The sequence below is a fragment of the Lissotriton vulgaris genome, chromosome 7 (assembly GCF_964263255.1).
Source record: "Lissotriton vulgaris chromosome 7, aLisVul1.2, whole genome shotgun sequence".
Taxonomy (NCBI): domain Eukaryota; kingdom Metazoa; phylum Chordata; class Amphibia; order Caudata; family Salamandridae; genus Lissotriton; species Lissotriton vulgaris.
Genome location: NC_141695.1, coordinates 798,015,560 through 798,033,812, shown reverse-complemented (window position 1 = coordinate 798,033,812; position 18,253 = coordinate 798,015,560). Strand labels below are relative to the sequence as shown.

At 44.3% G+C, this 18,253-nt stretch overlaps 1 protein-coding gene across 1 annotated transcript in view; it reads right to left on the bottom strand.

Annotated features, from left to right (window-relative positions):
• Positions 1-558: 558 nt before the first annotated feature.
• The window catches only part of CBX4 (chromobox 4), a 30,184-nt gene continuing 12,489 nt past the window's right edge, over positions 559-18,253 (bottom strand). Inside the window, exons 4-5 of the mRNA XM_086931057.1 lie at positions 14,849-14,915; positions 559-3,433 (exon numbers count right to left, since the gene is read on the bottom strand). Of these exons, the coding sequence (XP_086787183.1) occupies positions 2,087-3,433; positions 14,849-14,915 (1,414 nt within the window). The 3' untranslated portion in view covers positions 559-2,086. The remainder of the gene's footprint in view (positions 3,434-14,848; positions 14,916-18,253) is intronic.

The window sequence follows — 18,253 nt, the reverse complement described above, 5'->3', positions numbered from 1 at the left end:
TCTCTCGAAAGTCGCAGGTCAGGTACATGTGAGCTCGTGTGTGTGTATGTATGCATGTATAAAATACCCATATACGAGAAAGTCTGCAAAATGGGGCATACATAACGTTCAGAAAGATAGGCGTGGTTACACACAAACACCAATCACAAGGACCGACCTCCATTTCCCATTCAACGCACCCATCACAACAGCTGACAAAGTCATTTACAGGCTTGTGCTCTGCCCGCAGGGTGACAGGTCACATACCAACCAAACCAGTAAACGAGGCAAGATGGTAAAACGAGAGCGTTGATCAAGCGGGTACCAAAAGAGACGAAGACAGTTACATTTAGATGCAGGTGAAACGAGGTACGGTTTCACTAACACTACGATTGACAACATGTGCTTTTGTAGAGCTGTACAGAAGCGATCTCCGAATGCACCGAACCCAGACTAGAAGTAGTCACATCAATGCACCCAGATATAAAGAAAGTCAGGAATCGATAGAGAAACGGCAAAGCATGGCGATTCGCTTCTGCTACATTTAAAACAAGCTCGACACCCACACAAAGTAATCGTTCCAAATATTCTGTATTTGTAAGGAAGGCTCTTCATGTATTTACATTATATTAACAAATTCACTCACAGCTCTCACAGAGATTATTTCATAATCTTTGAAATGACTGCATTGTACAGTATTTTGTTTTCATGATAAAGCGCATGTTGATGTGATCTGATTGGAAAATTAGCTGTGAAACAACTAATTGGCCAAGTCAGACGCCAAATTCATTTAAAACGTTTCAGGTCCATTCTATATTTACATTCAAGCCGTTAAATGGAAGCTTATATTTTAAAAGGGTTCTATAGCAGCATTTCCTAATAGAAGCTATTTTCACCTATAGAGACCTTTTTTTGCACATAGAAACGACATCCATCAGTATCAAAATATATATATATATATATTTATATATATATGTACCAAGTAAATGACATTACAGCTCATGAAATAATGGTGTGGATTGCAGATTCATATATGACACAGTGACATCATATGAAACAAAACCATTGCATGATAGAAAAAAGGAAAATTAAAAGTGACGGGGTAAATGCAGGTGCCTCAGCTAGAGCAAGTATTTCAAAAACCTAGACAAGTTATATCTTTTGTATAAATACCTACATATAAATAGAGGAATATGGTGATCGTATGTTGATCACACTTTTCTAGGTCACCACGGATACAAACGGGGTCAGACCACCACTTGACAAGTTTGCAATGTTAAAATATAGAACACCATAATCTTATTTCGATAAGTGCTTCGTTTACGGCTCCTTCGATGGCAGTCATGAAGGTTGTTGGCCTGAATTCGGAACGTAGCCTCACAGAACAAAACAGAGAGAGTGTTGTGCCTGGGGATGGGGAGATTTGTGGCATGACTCCCTATACTTCCCCCTCATAGCATAAGAGGAAGAATAAGGCTACAGGCTCACACAGGTCAGACATGGGTTGGTGCCTATCGTTTCACAAGAGGACTCACACAGATAAGATATAGGTTGGCGCCCATCGTTTCACAAGAGCGCAGCAACATGGTGGCACACTGACAAATGACACCAGTAGGCATGGAGAGAAGGTACTCTCTCTGAAACCAAACAGACTGAGAGAGGACCAGTCATTTGACCCACTTAGAGCAGGATAGCCAGTGACTCAATCCTCGCAAACAGAATCAAACCAGTCACAAAACCCCCAATTATGTACTGTAGAGTGAACCAGCCAGTCCAACCTCCAGGATGTGTTTCCAAAGGAAATGCAGGAATTATTATTGCCACTTTCCTTATAGGTAGACATCCCAAAACCTCAACATGTCCTGCGGGACAATGTGGAATGGAACATTCTGGGTTACACCCCTTAACAATATAGTCAATTGGGGCTCACTAGACAAGAATATCCTGGTTATGGTCTATTAGTCCATTCACAGCAGGGTGCTCCCTACACAAGGACTACCTCAAGCTCTCTCAGTGCTTACACTGGACTCTGGAGTTCTGTTCTTCACAGGTCTGACCTTTGTAGTTGCCTTTTGGAACCTGAAACCTCCATCAATGTACTGCCACCTTACACAGTTATGTACTCTTTAAAAGTGACAGTCAGGCAGTTTGCTGTGACATCCGTTATAATAATGTTCCCAAAAAAAGGCTTAAATGAGGGTGTGGGCTCCTTTGGCTCTATCCGCATTTCCACTGGCTCTGGCAGCTTTTCTGCTGGGGCCTCCACTTTCTCCTGCTTCCGCTCGTCATTACGCCTGGACTTCACACATGTTAAGTCTATGGGCTCGTCCAGATCAGAGTCCAAGAGGATGATGTCTGGTGGCTGGTGAGCCACCTGCATATTCACAGGACCCTGAGCTGAGCTGTCCAGGCTGCTAGGTGCACTGAAGCTCCGGCAGGGAAGCAGCCTCTTACATACTTCGCTTTCGACTTCAGTCTCAGAGAGGCAACGCTTTCTTGAAATGGAGTACTGGCAACCTGTGTCCTTGGGCACTGAAATCCCATTTAAGGTGGTTGTTGAGGAAGGCAAGGGTACTGAATGTCGTTTGGTTGTCAACTGAAGCGGCTGGTCTGAAATTGGCTCTGTGGTAGTGCATGTCTGTTTGAGCCGTTCTAATTGAGATGCATCCCGATCAGCATCTTCTGAGACCTGCCCTTTGGAGTCACTTATTCGGATCCTTTCTTCGACTCGTTTCTTCCAATGCTCTGGCTTGTCTGCAGGCTTCTGCACAGTCCTCTCGCCAGAAGGTTTCTCCAGACCATCACCATTCACTGTTGGGCCATTTAATTCATGGCTGTCCTCGGAGGACTTGATTTTCACTGCCTGCATCCCATTGTCCATATATTTGCTCATGACTATCACAATTCGGCCATTTTTGTTTTTGTTCTTCACTATTTTCATTTTGCCCCCAATGCCATTGGTAGTCACCACCTCCTTTTTGGGTACACTGATTCCATTTGATAGTCCTTTCTTCTCACTGCCATTAAGCTGGCTGCTAGCAGTGCTTTTTGCATCCACAGAAAGGTCCTTTGCCTGTGGCGAGCACGTTTTACCAGTAGCCTGCCCCCACTTATCCACATGGCTGGCCAATTGATTTCTTTTGTAGTCAGTTGAGGGCTGAGTCACAGGTTCCTTTATAGTGGGATACTGAACATCATACATTTTTGGGTCTGGCTGATAGTGGTGGTGCTTCTTGCTGTTCAGCTGGTAGTAGTATTTTCGCTTACTATTTGAGTGATGCTTGACAGAGTGGTCCTTGCCGTTGGGTTGGTATTGATGGTGCTTCTTACTGTTCAGCTCATACTGGTGCGACTGGCTCTTGTTTGTGGAATTCAGCTCAATGTTCGGCCGGTTGTCCAGAGAAGAGTCCTGCAAGCCCGTCAAGACGTTGGAGCGCCGTGCAAAGGAGGGCACCTAGGAAGATTAGAAAAACAAAAGCACAGATTACTTACTTGTCTTGTAGATGCATAATGGTGTAATAACTAAAATCGTAAAGTTGACATAAATATTGTCAATACTGAAATCTCTCTGGTAGTTGGCAGCCCACCCAAGACCCGATCCGCATGAATGGAAAGTGGTGAGGCCCTCTGAAACTTGATGGAAAATTCAGACGTGTCAATATATTAAGTTTACTCCCAATTTTCATAACCAATCAGTAACAGGGGAAGGCTTGTCCACTATGTAGCTCCTACAAACTACGGCCTCTCATAGTTATGCACCCTCTTTGACTGGCATTATTTATACTTTCTATACTATTAACTATTGAGAAAAGTACAATGTGCAGGTCGAATACATCGACTGTACACTCTAGACCATGGGACTTCAAACTGTGCTCACTCGATTATTTATTTATTTATTGAATGCATTTTTATAAAGCGCAGACTTTACCCGAAGGTGTCAGAGCACTGTACAATAGAACCAGTTACGTTACAAAAGAGAACTGTTGCAGGAATAGAACTAACAAAAATAGTATGAACAGACTGTACAAGCAAAAGTATGAATAAATATGACAAATTTTACAATGATTAAAGAACTTCCTGGCGAACAATAGCAGGCCATAGAATCAAAACAACGCAGGCAAAAGGAACACAATTTCAAACACAGCAAGCACAAGATGTATAAGCAAAAATATAAACATATGTGACAAATTTACAATGACTAAAGAACTTCCTGGCAGGGTCTGTGAAGGAGGGAATTAGTTCTGAAAGTGTCTTTGGAATAAAAGATATTTGAGGTCCACTTTGAAGATCTGGATGGAGGTGATGGCACGTAGCGAAGGAGGAAGCGAGTTCCAGGTTCTCACTGCATTACCTGAGAACGACTGTGCCAACAGTTTTTCTCTTTTGAAGGAGGGGAGGTTCAAGAAGGAACTTTTCCGCCTTCCGAGAAGGTCTTGAGCCTCCAGACAGTTTGAGTTTATTCGCCAGATAGCGAGGGGAGGAAGAGTGCAAAGTTTTGTGGGTGATGCACGCTGTTTTGTAGATAGCTCTAGCCTCGATGGGAAGCCATCGGAGAGAAGACAGGATAGGAGTGATGTGGTCACTTGTTTGGACCCTGAAATGAAGCGAGCTGCTGAATGGAGGACAGATTTGAAGGGGGAGAGGTGAGATTTGGGAAGGCCAGTCAGAAGAGAATTACAATAGTCAAGTCTAGCGAGAACTAGCGATTGGACCAGGATTTTGAGGTCATTCTCCGGGAAGAACCGACAAATCCCCCATAGATGTCGCAGTTGATAACGTGCACTCTTGGCCATGGAGTTGATATGTGAGATTAAGTTGAGTCTTTTGTCAAGTATGACACCTAATGATTTAGCGCAGTCCACAATGATGGGTTTACTGTTGAGTAGATTTGATTGATCCATCCAGGCTTGAACAGGAGGAGGAGAGAGAGAGAGGAATATGAGGAGGAATTCCGTTTTGGAGGGATTGAGAAGGAGTTGGTGAATTAGCATCCAGTTGTGAATAGTGTTGAGAGTAGAGCTGAGTAGTGAGAGATCATGAGGGGAAGACACCTTGAGGTAGATTGAACAGAGTGGGAGCAAGAATAGAACCTTGAGGGACGCCTTGACAAACCACCAGTGGAGACGAGAAACTATTTACAATCTTGATCATTTGGGATTTGTCTGTGAGGAAAGAGGCAAACCATTTGAGTACTGTGCCTTCCACGCCCATTCTCTATATAAAAATGTTAAGGAGGGTGTTGTGATTAACAGTGTCAAAAGCTGCAGAGAGGTCAAGAAGAATCAGAAGGCACGATTCCCCTGAATCGAGAATATGCAGCGCATCATCGATCACTTGCAGCAGGGTTGTTTCAGTGCTGCAGTTTTGAATAAAGCCTGACTGGAACATGTTGAGGAGATTATTGTCCATAATGTGTTGGGACAGTTTTTTTGCGACACATTTTTCTGTGATCTTTGAAAGAAAAGGGAGATTGGTGATGGGGCGGAAGTTATTGAGGTCATTTGCATCTGCAGAGGGTTTTTTTTAGAAGGGGGGTAACCTGTCCTGTTTTGAGGACACTTGGGAGGGATCCTTGACTGAGGAAGAGATTGACTAGCCTGGTCCAATAGGAGAGAGTGTTAGTATAGAAATCAATGGCGATGCCACTGGGAATGGGATCAGAGGAATGGTTGGAGGGTTTGGTTTTGCGGATGCATTTGAGGAGATCAACCTCTGAGATGGCGGCAAAGTTCTGCCAAGTGACTAAGGATTTTCGCTCCTCGATGGGGGTGGAGTGGGTGACCAGTTCCACCAGAGATTTTACCTTTTGATCGAAGAATATAGCGAACTCAGTTGCTTTCTTTGATGCATCCTCAGGCTTGATGGTTTGGAGAGAAGAATTTGGGTTTTTGATGAGGTCGAAAAGTTTTTTGGGTCTGTTTTTAGCTGAATCGAGGAGGGATCTGAAGTGTGATCTTTTTTCCTGGAAGATGTGTTTGTGGTATATGGATCTTGCTGAATGTAAAAGAGAGGTTGGGGTGGATGGAGATTGTCTCCAGTGCTTCTCTAAGATTCTAAGGTTTTTCCGTTCGTCATAGAGAGCTTTGTTGAACCAAGGAGCTGATGGGGTGGGTCTTTTCCTTTGGAGTGGAGCAACCTTGTCGATTTCGACTGCGAGGATTGAGAGGCAAAGGGGAGTGAGATCGTTGACATCCGTATTTGGGTCTAGACTAGGAAGAAACTGCATAGCAGAATCACATAGAGTCTCAAGATCAATGATTTTTGTGTTGCGGAACCACGTAGAGGCTCTTTTGGGTTGGCCAACAGTTAAAATGTGAGAGAGGTGAAAACAGAAGGGAATGAGGAAATGGTCAGACCAGTCCACATGGATGGGTGAAGCAGTGGTAATCTGGTCTGATTTGGAAATCAAAAGGTCCAGAATTGAGCCCTTGGCATGTGTAATTTCCGAGCAGTGTTGTGCAAGATCGTTAGCGGAAAGAAAGGTTGCAAGCTTGTTGGCAGCCGAGTCTTCCAAAGAGCCACAGTGGAGATTGAAATCACCTAGGAAGATCTGCTTGTCGCTCTGTGAATATTGGTCACTAATGAAGTCAATGAATTCCTCCATGAAGGAAGAGCAATTTCCAGGCAGGTGGTAGATGGTATGGAACATGAAGGGTGTGCCATGATGAACTTGGAATTCTAGGTAGAGGCATTCAAAGATGCGAAAGAGGGTAGTGGGAGAGGCTTTGATTTGGAGGGTGTTTCTGAAGATAATCGCAACACCTCCCCCGATCTTGCCTGGTCTGTCGTTTCTGAGAATAGAATAGACAGTAGGTAACAAAAGATCAAATGAAGTGTGAGAGGAGTCGTTAAACCAGGTCTCAGTGAGAAAGAGCATGTCGAGATTGTGGTGAGTGATGGTGTCCGAGATTTCCAGTTTGTGTTTGGTTGCAGATCTGCAGTTATGGAGCATACAGTGTAGCTCTGACACAACTGTTTTGGTGATGTGAGTGTCTGGACTGATGAGGGGGATAGGGATTAGATTCTTGAATGAGGGTGCCCCTTGAGGGGGAGGCTGGTAAGTTCTGACGGAAAAGATAGTATGAATGGCAAATTGAGTAGAGTTGTTATGAGAGGTGAGTGTAGGGGAAATGACATTGATGGTCTTGTAGGTAGCCAATAGGTTGGTAATGTCTGTGGAGGATAGATTGTGGTTGGCTCTATTGGGTCGCGGGAGCAAGGAACTCCTCGGGAGGTTGTTCGGGGATGGGGATGCTGAACGCAATGCTGTGTTTTAGTGAAGAAAAACATAGACAGTGAGCCACTCTGTAATGGGCAATCAGTGACACCATCTGTCACTAATGTTCTGACTGAGAAGAGATGTCAATGGATGGCAGAGGGCTCCAAATAAACCCTAAAGTCCTTTCCCTAAATTTCTGAAAAATTATAACACTGGATACGTTTACTCTTCAGGGTGAGCAGATGGACCACGGCATGTAGTTGTTTGCATTTTTAGGCGGGAAAACTTAACATACCCACAATATTTGGATGATTAAATATGCTTAGCGCTCCCAATGTGTTGGGAAAATTTAAATAGAAAGTACCACTGTAGGGCGGGGCGATGAATAGTTTTACACGAGGTGTGTCATTAAAAAAACGTGAACACTACTGCTGTAGACAGACGCTTTCTATACCTATCAACTCACACGCCCTTCCACAATACTGCTCTGCTGTACCCCAAATAGGACTTTTAGATACATTTATTTGTCCAAGCCGCACAGATCCTTGTTTATAAGCGCGTTAGACAGCTTAGCGGGCTAATGCACCCACAGGCATCGCGCATGTTGTTGGCACGGTTTACTCGGCTCTACGTCTGGCTAAACGCCCCAGTTCATATTTGCCTCCATCGCCTAACATCAAAGGTGCCCGTTAGAACCTAGCAGAGGGTTAAACTGTTCCAGCTCCCAGCGCTGAGCCGTGTAACCTGAAACCCGTCTCTGCTTTGTAAACAGAGAGCAGCTGACGCAGCACGGCTCGACGCACCGCGACGCAGGGGCAGGAGACTCTCGCAGTTTAACTCTGCGCGCGCCCTCGGACTGCAATTACAAACGCTAATCAATGAATAAGGAGGACAACTTGAAGGCTGGATGATTCATACCGACAGCCCCCACTTAAAGGCACCCTTTTTTCTGCTAGGACTAGGCAACCCTCCAGTGCAGCTCCGTCATCTAGCGAGCCCAGAGCGGCCTCGACCAACATTTGCTGCCAAATCAGGACAGAAGCTCAAGGCCTTCCACACTTGGGTTTTATAAAAGCTTTATGCTGTGCTGCAACTGTAACCAGGCTACTGGTAAGAAGGCTCCAAATAAAATCCTTCTTTTTAGGAGGATAGTAGCCCCTGCTAACCACAGGCGATCCTGGTATATGGGTAAGCGTTATGCCATGCCTAGGATTCATGACGTGAGACGCACACATGACGAAACATGCAAAATATAGGTACGTGCTACACAGCTATTAAGACAGGATACTCAACAGCCAAGAGTCATATAGTTACTCTGCTAACAACCCGGAAGTGCACTACAGTTCACAGGAATGTTGGCCCTTACATTTTCTATCTTTAAACCAAAGAAAGTAAGAAGTCACCAAGAGTGGAATGTCACCAGTGGGACAAATTAAAAAACCTGCGGTGAAATATTTTTAACAAACACAAAATTACCGCCTATGTATTTCTTTTTAAATTCAATGTGTATTTTGGTGCAGTTACATTGACAAATAGGAACACTTTTATTAAAAAACGATTAAATATAAAACACATGGTTGTACCAGCTATCTACAAACGAGCTTAAAACAAAAGATACTAGACACAGGGGTTTGGTAGTCTGTGGTGAAAGAACAGAACATGTTCAATTATTCAGTGGGATGGATTTTAAAGGAGATTTTTTTTCCTGTGGTAAGAAGCACAGGTCTGTACAAGTGATATTTCCACCTTTGCGCTATCATAACATTGGGCAGCTCAGTTTCCAGCTGCCCACCCCAGCTTCATAGCGTACCCAAGAACAGGACATTCCTTTACAGCACAAACATATCACACCAGTTCTTAACAGAGAAAACGATCTCAAACACTAACATTAACCCCGGAGTCATTGCATCCACTCACAAACTCACCCTCTCCTGCAACAAAAAACACATTTTGAGGTACCAAAATAAGTACGCAATGGACAATCAAGCTGAGCGGACCATAAACTTTAAGAAACTCTTAGTATTGCACGTTTTATGCTCCTAAATGCTTAATTCCTTTCCACAGGTTTCACCCTTTTAGGCTGACAGAAGATCTGAGTGCTTTTGAGTACAATGTCTGAAGTCAACATTCTCTTCTCAAAATGTTATTATCCCAGTTACCCTCTGGAGTGTCCACTCACATGTGCCAAAGCTTTCGATAATAAACTTTGAGCATTCAATCCAGCTGCATAACACCCTCTAACTATCAATTGTCTTGCTCGTTCAAGCCAGTGAACGGAGGATGAAAATATGCCATAGATAATTGCTGGATAATCCTGTGACCGAAAAAGTCCAAAATCTCTAGTGAACAAAACTAAACACGATTTGTTTTGGTAATCCTTCTCGAATAACATCTTATCCAAGAACTTCAGAGCTTGGGCTGTCACTTCTAATAAACACCACCTCAATCCATTATGAACAATAGCCTACCAAACCAATAACATATTATGCACCTCTTTCTAAAACCATAAAATCATATTATACCAATTGATACGTTTCCCAAACCTTTCTAGGAATCTCTGGATGCCTTTATGGTGTAGTGTGTAATTTTCTCGTCACTCAGATCAAAAGCAGGACCAATTTCTAGCTGCTTGCTGAACTTCATCATCCTTGCTTGGCCACCAAAATGTGTGACAAATCATATTAGACAGACCAGTCCTTCACTAATGTGAACTAAAGCTATAAGTTAACACCAGAGACTAGAAGGTAGAAGGAATCTTTCTTGTACTTGTCTGTCCAGATAATTAGTGGTTTAGAAAAAAACTGTTTGTTTCCAAGTCTATTGAGTTAGTTCGAACACATGCCACAAGTCCACTCCAACCTAATGGATTTGTAAGATTTTTGGAAACCACATCCCGCTGACGTTCTAAATGAGGTTTTCTTTACCAGCACATTACTATGCTTGTTAATGGCAGCAACCCATATATCACATTGTACGTAAACATTGGTAACATCTCAAACTACTAACAAATGAGAAAGTCTGCAACCAAATTACTGCACTTCAACAAATCCACCAATCACTGAACTACTTCGGTGTGGTACCACCTGCCAGGACACCTTTATGAGATTGAACCACAGTTTGTCTGGCTTAGAGACACAAGACATTCCCCTCAGAAACATCCTTGATTACCAAGGCCACCACGAAAAAGCCAGATCCTATCTCTAGAATGGAGTACCTACATTCAGAGCAATACACAGTTTAGGAGACATGGCCTAACCTACTATATCAACTCACTCCGTACCCTAGAAACATGTAAAGATCTGCTTAGCTTTTATGGAACAAATGCTGATTATCTGAAGGGCATTAATTAACTTTGGGAGTGTGATTCTAGGCATTTGTTATCTAAATGCATTACTGTGTGTAGAAATTAAAGAGATTCTCATAAGGAAATCAGAACGTGTCTAATTCTCTGCCCATTTCATAAAATCGAAAAATCTCAGAAATTGTGTTATTTCAGCACATTATTGAAATTAATAAATCAGGGGTGTGGCATCAACTCTTCTTTCGAAAATAAAGATTTTTAAATACTGACTTTTGAGGAAAGAATTAGCCAAATTAAGCTTGCTGAGGATTTAAAAGATTGGGCAGTGCTAATTCAGAAATTAACAGATACACCAGATATTGGACTTCCCTATTAATGCTAGCATTAGGAAGGTATTGAATGGAACAGGCTGCACGTGAACAAGGGGAGGAGCCGGAAGATGTTAGAGCTAAAGGTAATAGATTTGACTGAAGAAGGGAGGAGTCAGAAGAGTCATCCATACCAGATTCCTTACTGGCAGACTGCGACAGGCACTCTCAGAACTCTGAGGTCATACTGCTGAACCAGGGGTGGCAGTACACACTTTTCACCATGAAGTGAAAGGACAAGCTTTACATTTTCTGGATTGCTCGTGCCTTTTTGATACCACAGACCATGAACTTTGGAGTGAATCATGCAGCTCATGCATCCAAAGTGACATGCAGTCTTGCATTTCAGATATTTTAGAATTCTGAAAATATGAATTCTGGTTGAACTGTTTACAGAGATGTTTATTTGTGAATAGGATGAAACTGACACAAATGCAACTGACACAAACGGGTGACACGCGGGAGATTTGTCGTTTGGAAGGTATGGCTGGTTATTGGGTACACTCTATATATAAATTACCTGAATGAGCAATGATATGGTTTGGATTAGAATGAATGAGGAGAGTTCTGTAGAGCAAAGCTCCGAGTAGGAATAGTCTGCATGAAAATTCATCCGAGGGGAATTGATTGACATGGCTTCATGGGAAGTGCAAAGGGTGGTAAAGAATGTGCAATTCTACCAATAGGAGTTGGAGGACGACAATACTGTAACCTATGAGCTGCATTGCAATAGGATATTCCCTTTAACTTTTTACACGTGTATTGCAGACCTTCATGTGTTGTGTAAATATATATTAGATTATCTGCATTTTAGGAGGCATGCAAGTCGCACTTGGGCACTTCAGAAGGCTTTTTAAAAGTTATATCAATTACTTTTGCAAACATTTACACATAACTTCCAGATTTGTTTCATTAAACATCAAACCAAACATTAACTGCTAAATCAAAATGTATCTCAATCTGCCTATCTCATCAATTATTATACAAAATAAGCAATTATTACAGGATTGCTTGAAGTTAGAAAAAACAAGAAGACAGTTGTCAACTGTATTGCCCGGAGAGTGGCATTATAATCCTAGCTTTTCCACTATTAGATCAAAGCTAAGTGTGGGCAAACCACTTTCTCCCTCTGTTCCATGGTCTGTAAATTAATGTTTATAAAATCATGGATGCACTTTCTAAAGTGCTAAACATCAGGAGTGTGCAAAGTTCTAATTAGGTTAGCGTGGTTTCACCCAGGTACGGGTTACTAGCCTTATTCGCGGAGTTGTCCTCTTTTCGTAATATTACGTACTTCCATGGTATTCGCTTGAGAGATGGTGTCGATAACTCATAAGTATTTTGTACGGGAATGCTTACTTTGCTTAGCCGTTTCTCGTGAGTGACAACACGAATTACACTTGCCTACAAAAAAATGGTTGCGCAAGCCCCACTTTGCAATCCCTGTGTAGTTTTTAGAGTTTAAGAAAAATACTATGTTTGCGAGAAAAAGAAAATACTAGTTTGCATACCCGTACTAGGGGCCTTGGCTTAGGGAGTTAAGAACCCGTTGTTGATGGCTAAAGCTGCTTTGTCATGGCTTATATGAAAAGCGGTTGTTATAGTACTACACAGGCTTCAGGAGGTAAGGCAGGTGTAACTCCAGCAGATGATAGAAGTAAAACCCACCTTTTCAGACTTTCCAGGGCGGCCATTCCTTCAAGCCAAGATGTGCATTGAAGCAACTGTGTTCTCAGAGCTGCACCGCGTGGATACACCCCTCCCCCTTCAGGATAGTCATTCCCACGGTCCAATAAAGAAATGATGTACCACCCTGGGCTGTTCCAGTACCCACCTGAGGTCAGGGATAGCAGCCATTCCGCGCGACAGAGGCTTTCCTTACACACGTAAATCATTCATGGCTAATATCCGAGCCCCCCAGGAGCAGGTGCCCGGGGCAGACAGCTGCTTGCAACAGGAAAGGCTTCACCAGCGCAAGGGATGCCACTGATACATGAACAGATCTGTCAATAATACATGAGGGCGTGTATTTATCCAGGCAGGGCGGTCTCGGGAGGGGCAGGCCCAGCCATCCTCAGCGCCATGATACACCCTGCTGGCGGGGCCAATCAGAACACGCAGTTTCAGAGAACTGCACTGAAAAACAGAAGGGGGAGTCAGTCATATGGGAGGCTTCTCCTGACATGAGACCGACTGTCGGCCACAGCCCGTTACCCTGTCAGAACCCCACCCTCGGGTAAATCGCACTAGGCCTTTACAGCCCCCTCCACTTCCCGGGGTGGCTGGAACAGCCTTCCTGGCTCTGAAAGCATTGAAATGCTCCGTTCACAGAAATAATCCATCCGAGGGAGCAGGGCATCCACGGACTCGTTCTCCGAGCAGTCTGGCGAGCTGTTCTGCTGAGTTCAGATGTCTGGCATGCCCAGGCAGCTCTCGGGGAGAGATTTAATTTGCGCAGGGACGACATCAACCACGGCTGTAGTCACGAGACTAGCCAGGCAGATAGCTGGTCCCCGACTCCCGGGCCGGCCGGTGTCCGCAAGGGGGAGTGGGGGCAGGGAAAAAGCATCTCATTCGGAGGAACAAGGTCCACTCTTTCCCTCCGAGTAGAGAACGGCTCCTTCCCGCACAGCAGCCTGTTTACACTAGGACACACTGCGGGGCTGGGCAGAGACAGGCCCGGCACTGTTCGACGTGAAACAAGATCTGCCGAAGTCACCGTGACAAAGCGCGGGATCGGCCTGGCACGGACATTTAAAGCTGCAGAGCCCAGCTAACAGCGTGCTCAGCAAACACACCCGCTGGACCTCTTCAAGAACATCTGAGGTGCACTAACAGAGCACAGCTCAGAGCGCACTCCCTCAAAGCAGTATCTGTGATATGCTTCACATTCATGTTATCCTATTTGCATTGTTGCTGACAGGATATGGGGGAAACCCATGCGAAACATCTAGGTTTGCCGATGTGACTAGGCCAGTCATAGGTCAGCCCCACCAGCCTTTCATGTGCCATTGTTCCTGGCACTTCCCCAGACCTGTCGGCCTATCAGAGGCAGGTGAGCCATAGAGGCAGATTGCTTTCTTCCAGTCAGGCTGGCTTTTTAAATGTTAGTTTTCTATGAATTTAGGTACAGACAAACCAAATTACCAAAAACCAGGATAAAAGAAAAACAAACTAAAGGCAATGGAATATGATCAACATAAAAAACAACGTAAAAACAGTTAAAAAGATCTAATTACTAAAAACATTTTTTAAAATATATGTTAAATGGAAAAATGTCTGGGTACCATTGAGAATCTTGATAAAGAACATGGATTTAATATCAATGCTGGAAAAAATATGTAACTAATACGTATGGAAGGAAGACACAAAAGTGTGAGGAGGGAGCATGGAAAGGGGTGAAAAACGAAGGTGTTTAAATAGGGTTTCCACTCACCTCCAGAAAATAAACTGGGTAGGGATGGAAAAAGGAGATTAAGAGAGACAGAATATGGAGGGGGCCGTGGGCAGTAGGAAGGCGATTGGGAACACAGAGCCCTGGTGAGTTAACTCTTTAAACACACAACAGGAGACCACCCAGTACCAGGATTTGGGAGAGAGGTGAAATAAAAACTTGGCAGAAAAAACAAGAGACAAAACACTTAAAAACAAGTAAATGTCAATTTCGAAAAGAAAATATACATAATGGGTTTCTACCAAATGGCAAATACCATTCCTTTAGAAATTGTCAATTAAAAGTTCGGATGAAATAGCTTCCCAGAACCGATATTCTAGGAATTCATTTTTCTATAAAATCCCACACAACCAAGCAAGGCTATGCTCACTCACCCAGCCTACCCTCCTTACAGAGTTAGGCGAGCCAGAAACCCGGCTGTCGCTTCCACAGCTTTACTGGCCCCTGGAGTGTGCTTTGCAACACCATAAGAGACACCACATATATACAACAGGGTGTTAGAGGAAGATGTTATGGCACAGTCTCACCTGCACCAGCACCGCCTTGGCTTTGGGCCCTCGCTTCTTGCACCCCAACAGCTGATCCTGCCGCTCCCTGCAGAAAGAAAGAAGAAAAAAATCAATAACAAATGCAATTAAGACAACCTTTCCAACACCGCAGCAAAGCCTTAAACCACCTTTAACAATCCATCTAACACATCAGCGGCCTATGAAGGGGGGCTCCGAGGGGATGGGGGGAGTGCAGCTAACCGCACAGCAAATACACTCCAACAACACATCACTGCTAGATCAGGGCAGGACTCTTCCAGCAGCAGTAATGAAAGGGGGCAGGAGGGCTGAGAGCCGTCAGCAGCCAGAGATGGGTTTATTTATCTGAATTCTACATCCGAAAAAACGTCGATAATGGGGTTTATACACGGTTTGCCGTGGGGAAAAAAAGGTTTTTATCGGGCGGTTTTATGTAATTTCAACACATATACGAATTAAACTTATTTGAGAATCTCAAAGCTATATCACTTATACACAATCAAGAAAATGTTTCTTTATTTCAGGGCAGCTTGTATCAATCCTCCAAGACTCCTCCCAGCACTGGAAAAAGACAGAGGCGTATCTTGGAGGTGAAAGTATGCGTGACCTGCGCGCCAAGGGGCAGCTTGTCCAATGCCAGGAAGAGAGACCAGACCCATCCACAGGGAAAAGGCGCCCTATTGGGCAACGGCCTAATCAATCCCAAATACAAGGAGAGCCTCCATCAGCTCCGCCAACATGCTAATGACCTCATTACGATTCACATAACGAGTCGTTGCCTGAAACAGCACCACCTCAGCCCAGAGAGGGGGAGGGGCGCCGATCTATTTATTCAGCAGCAAAATTAGCTTCCACGTACAGAGGGGGTTGGAACGGGCGAGCGCTGCTCAGATCATCATCCAAAGAACAGCCGGAAATTGACTGCCATTTAGAAAGCCACACCGGGTTTAAAGCGAGCTCAAGGGCCCGGACGAATGCAAGATGCGATTGTTCAACAATTACAGATATCTCGTCAGCGACACTAGTGTCGGATACAGTAAAATGGTTAGAAAACCTTACACCGTCTACCTAATACCACTCTATCTATACCCAGTGGTTTAATGGAAAATGACACGGTGGAAACGCTGCTAGAACCCTAAAAGTCAATTTTGACCCGGGCTGAGCAGGGGGGCCCTGGGGTAATGGCCCTCCCCATGCCTGGCCCTTTCGCACCTCAGCCTCGAGCACGCTCAAGGATATAACCCACGGAAGGTCCAGTTCTATCACCCTCTCCCTCTGGAAAAACACAGGGAAAAGAGCCAGGTATTTCAGGGGCCTTGTGGTTATTCCACATTCCTGGAAAACACTCAATTTTCGGAATTTGCTACGGGTATCAGTGATTCCACCCTTCAGGTACTCTCGCACCAGAATCTGCAAGCCTTGTAACGGTTACAGGCCTTTGGTGATGCTGAGTGTATGCAGTGTGGTGGGAGGGTAGGCGAGTAGATACGAGAAGATAAGATCAGCTCCTTCCAGCTGTACAGGAGAGTGAGCATTGGGTAGAGGGAGAGGTGGGTTTCCTTCAATGGAAGTTAATGCATCAACATTCCAAGGGTAGCATAGTGACTTCACTCACCTCGATACAACAGGAGTACCATCATATTTATGCCAGCCAAGATGGCGCCAGAGACATTATCTCACTAGGTATCTGATACTGATGATACCAAAGGCATCAATTACTCAAGTGGGAAAACTACTTTAAGTGAGATATAAAATAACAACGAAAGTTGAACATTTTATTTGATCCCTCGTCGATCCCATAGAAAGTGTTGCATCATATACCCAGCTACAGTTCACATGCCAACAAGTACAAACGCATGCGCCCAAATATAGTCTCACATGCTCAAAGCTCTAAAGCGCAGGCACATCCATTATATTCCCTGGCACAGGCAACTCATCTCGGGTACACAGCCAAATGTCCTGGGCAACCATGCTATGATTAGGTGTGGTCACAGATATCCAGTACTGCATCATAATGCACTGATACATTCTTATATGCATCTGAAATACCCATTAGTTGTACATAATGAAAAGCAATTAGCTAAAACACTTAGCGCAGCCTCATGCACAGGTATAGCCAGTGATGTTGCAAGGGTGCCATGATCCAAATACAAGCAAAGAAACTGTCCCCGCCCCCTTTCTTGGGTAGTTGAAGAAATAGCCAAAAGTATGGTGCAGTGTGCGGTGGGCCCCTAATATCACTAGACATGGTGCCACTACACTTACTGCACAAATAAGAGTGCTGTACTTGGGCTTAGCCTCAAATGCCCAGTGCAGCATCACGAAGTGCAGTTATCACTTAAAAATGCCAAGTGCAGCCTCATAATGCCCAATTCAGTCTCTAAAAGGTACAACAATAGCATCAAACATCCAATAAACTGTCAGAACATTAAAGGTTAGGCTTAAAGAAAAAGCACAGCCTCAGAACACTTGGAGATAACCGTAAACATACCCGAACCTGGTTCCCTGTTCCAAAGTCAGCAGCTCTGGCACATAGGCCACATCTCAATCTCAATCTCATCTCCGTTTTTGGGAGTGTTTCTAACAGTATGGCTATACCCTCATGGTTGGCGGAAGGGTATACCAAACTTTGGGGCGATTTACTCCGACACAAAATAACTTTTTTAAATCTTAACGGGATACGGACCATCGGATTTTGGTTGGGTTAAGGTGCGGCCGTGCTGCCCCTCCTCCTTATAGACTCTTTGGTCGAAAAGTTTAGGAGAGCAGGGACACCTGAAACACAGTCTACATCTCCTTCTAGGACAACAAGTGTTTGTTCTTTTGTCACCCAGCTGCACCCGAGGATTAGTTCTGCTTCTAGGAAGCAGGGTTAGCAGAGTTCAGGTCCGAAGTGGGACACCATAGCATGACCAGATCACAGTGGTATAACCGAAACCTTTCTCCACGGTCTAGGATGGACCCAAAGCCACTGTTAACACATGGGTTTCTTTTTGGTACTATAATCTTGTCGCCCTCAAGAGTGTCTCACATCTGCTGAACAAGCCAGTGTTGGGGTACAAAGGGTGAATAGAAGTCAGGGTGGTTACCTCTGCTTTCAGTGGGACAAGTCTTCAAGACTTCTGAAGGCCGACTGGTTGCCCGATTGCAGGCCTGATAAGGGCCTATTCCTTGCCGGTCGGTTGCACACTGACGGATAGAGGTGAGATGGGGGAAATCAGGTGCAGACATTGTGGGCTGATTGAAGAGACTTGAACACATTTTTTCGGGTGGTGGGCAGAGGAGAATCTGGCTACTAGTAGAAGAGCCTCTGATAGCAGAATTAGGTTAGCATAACCAAGAGTTTGGGTCAAGTCAATTAACTAAACTCACTTGACCTAGATTCTCAAATTACTGCTTGGAAAA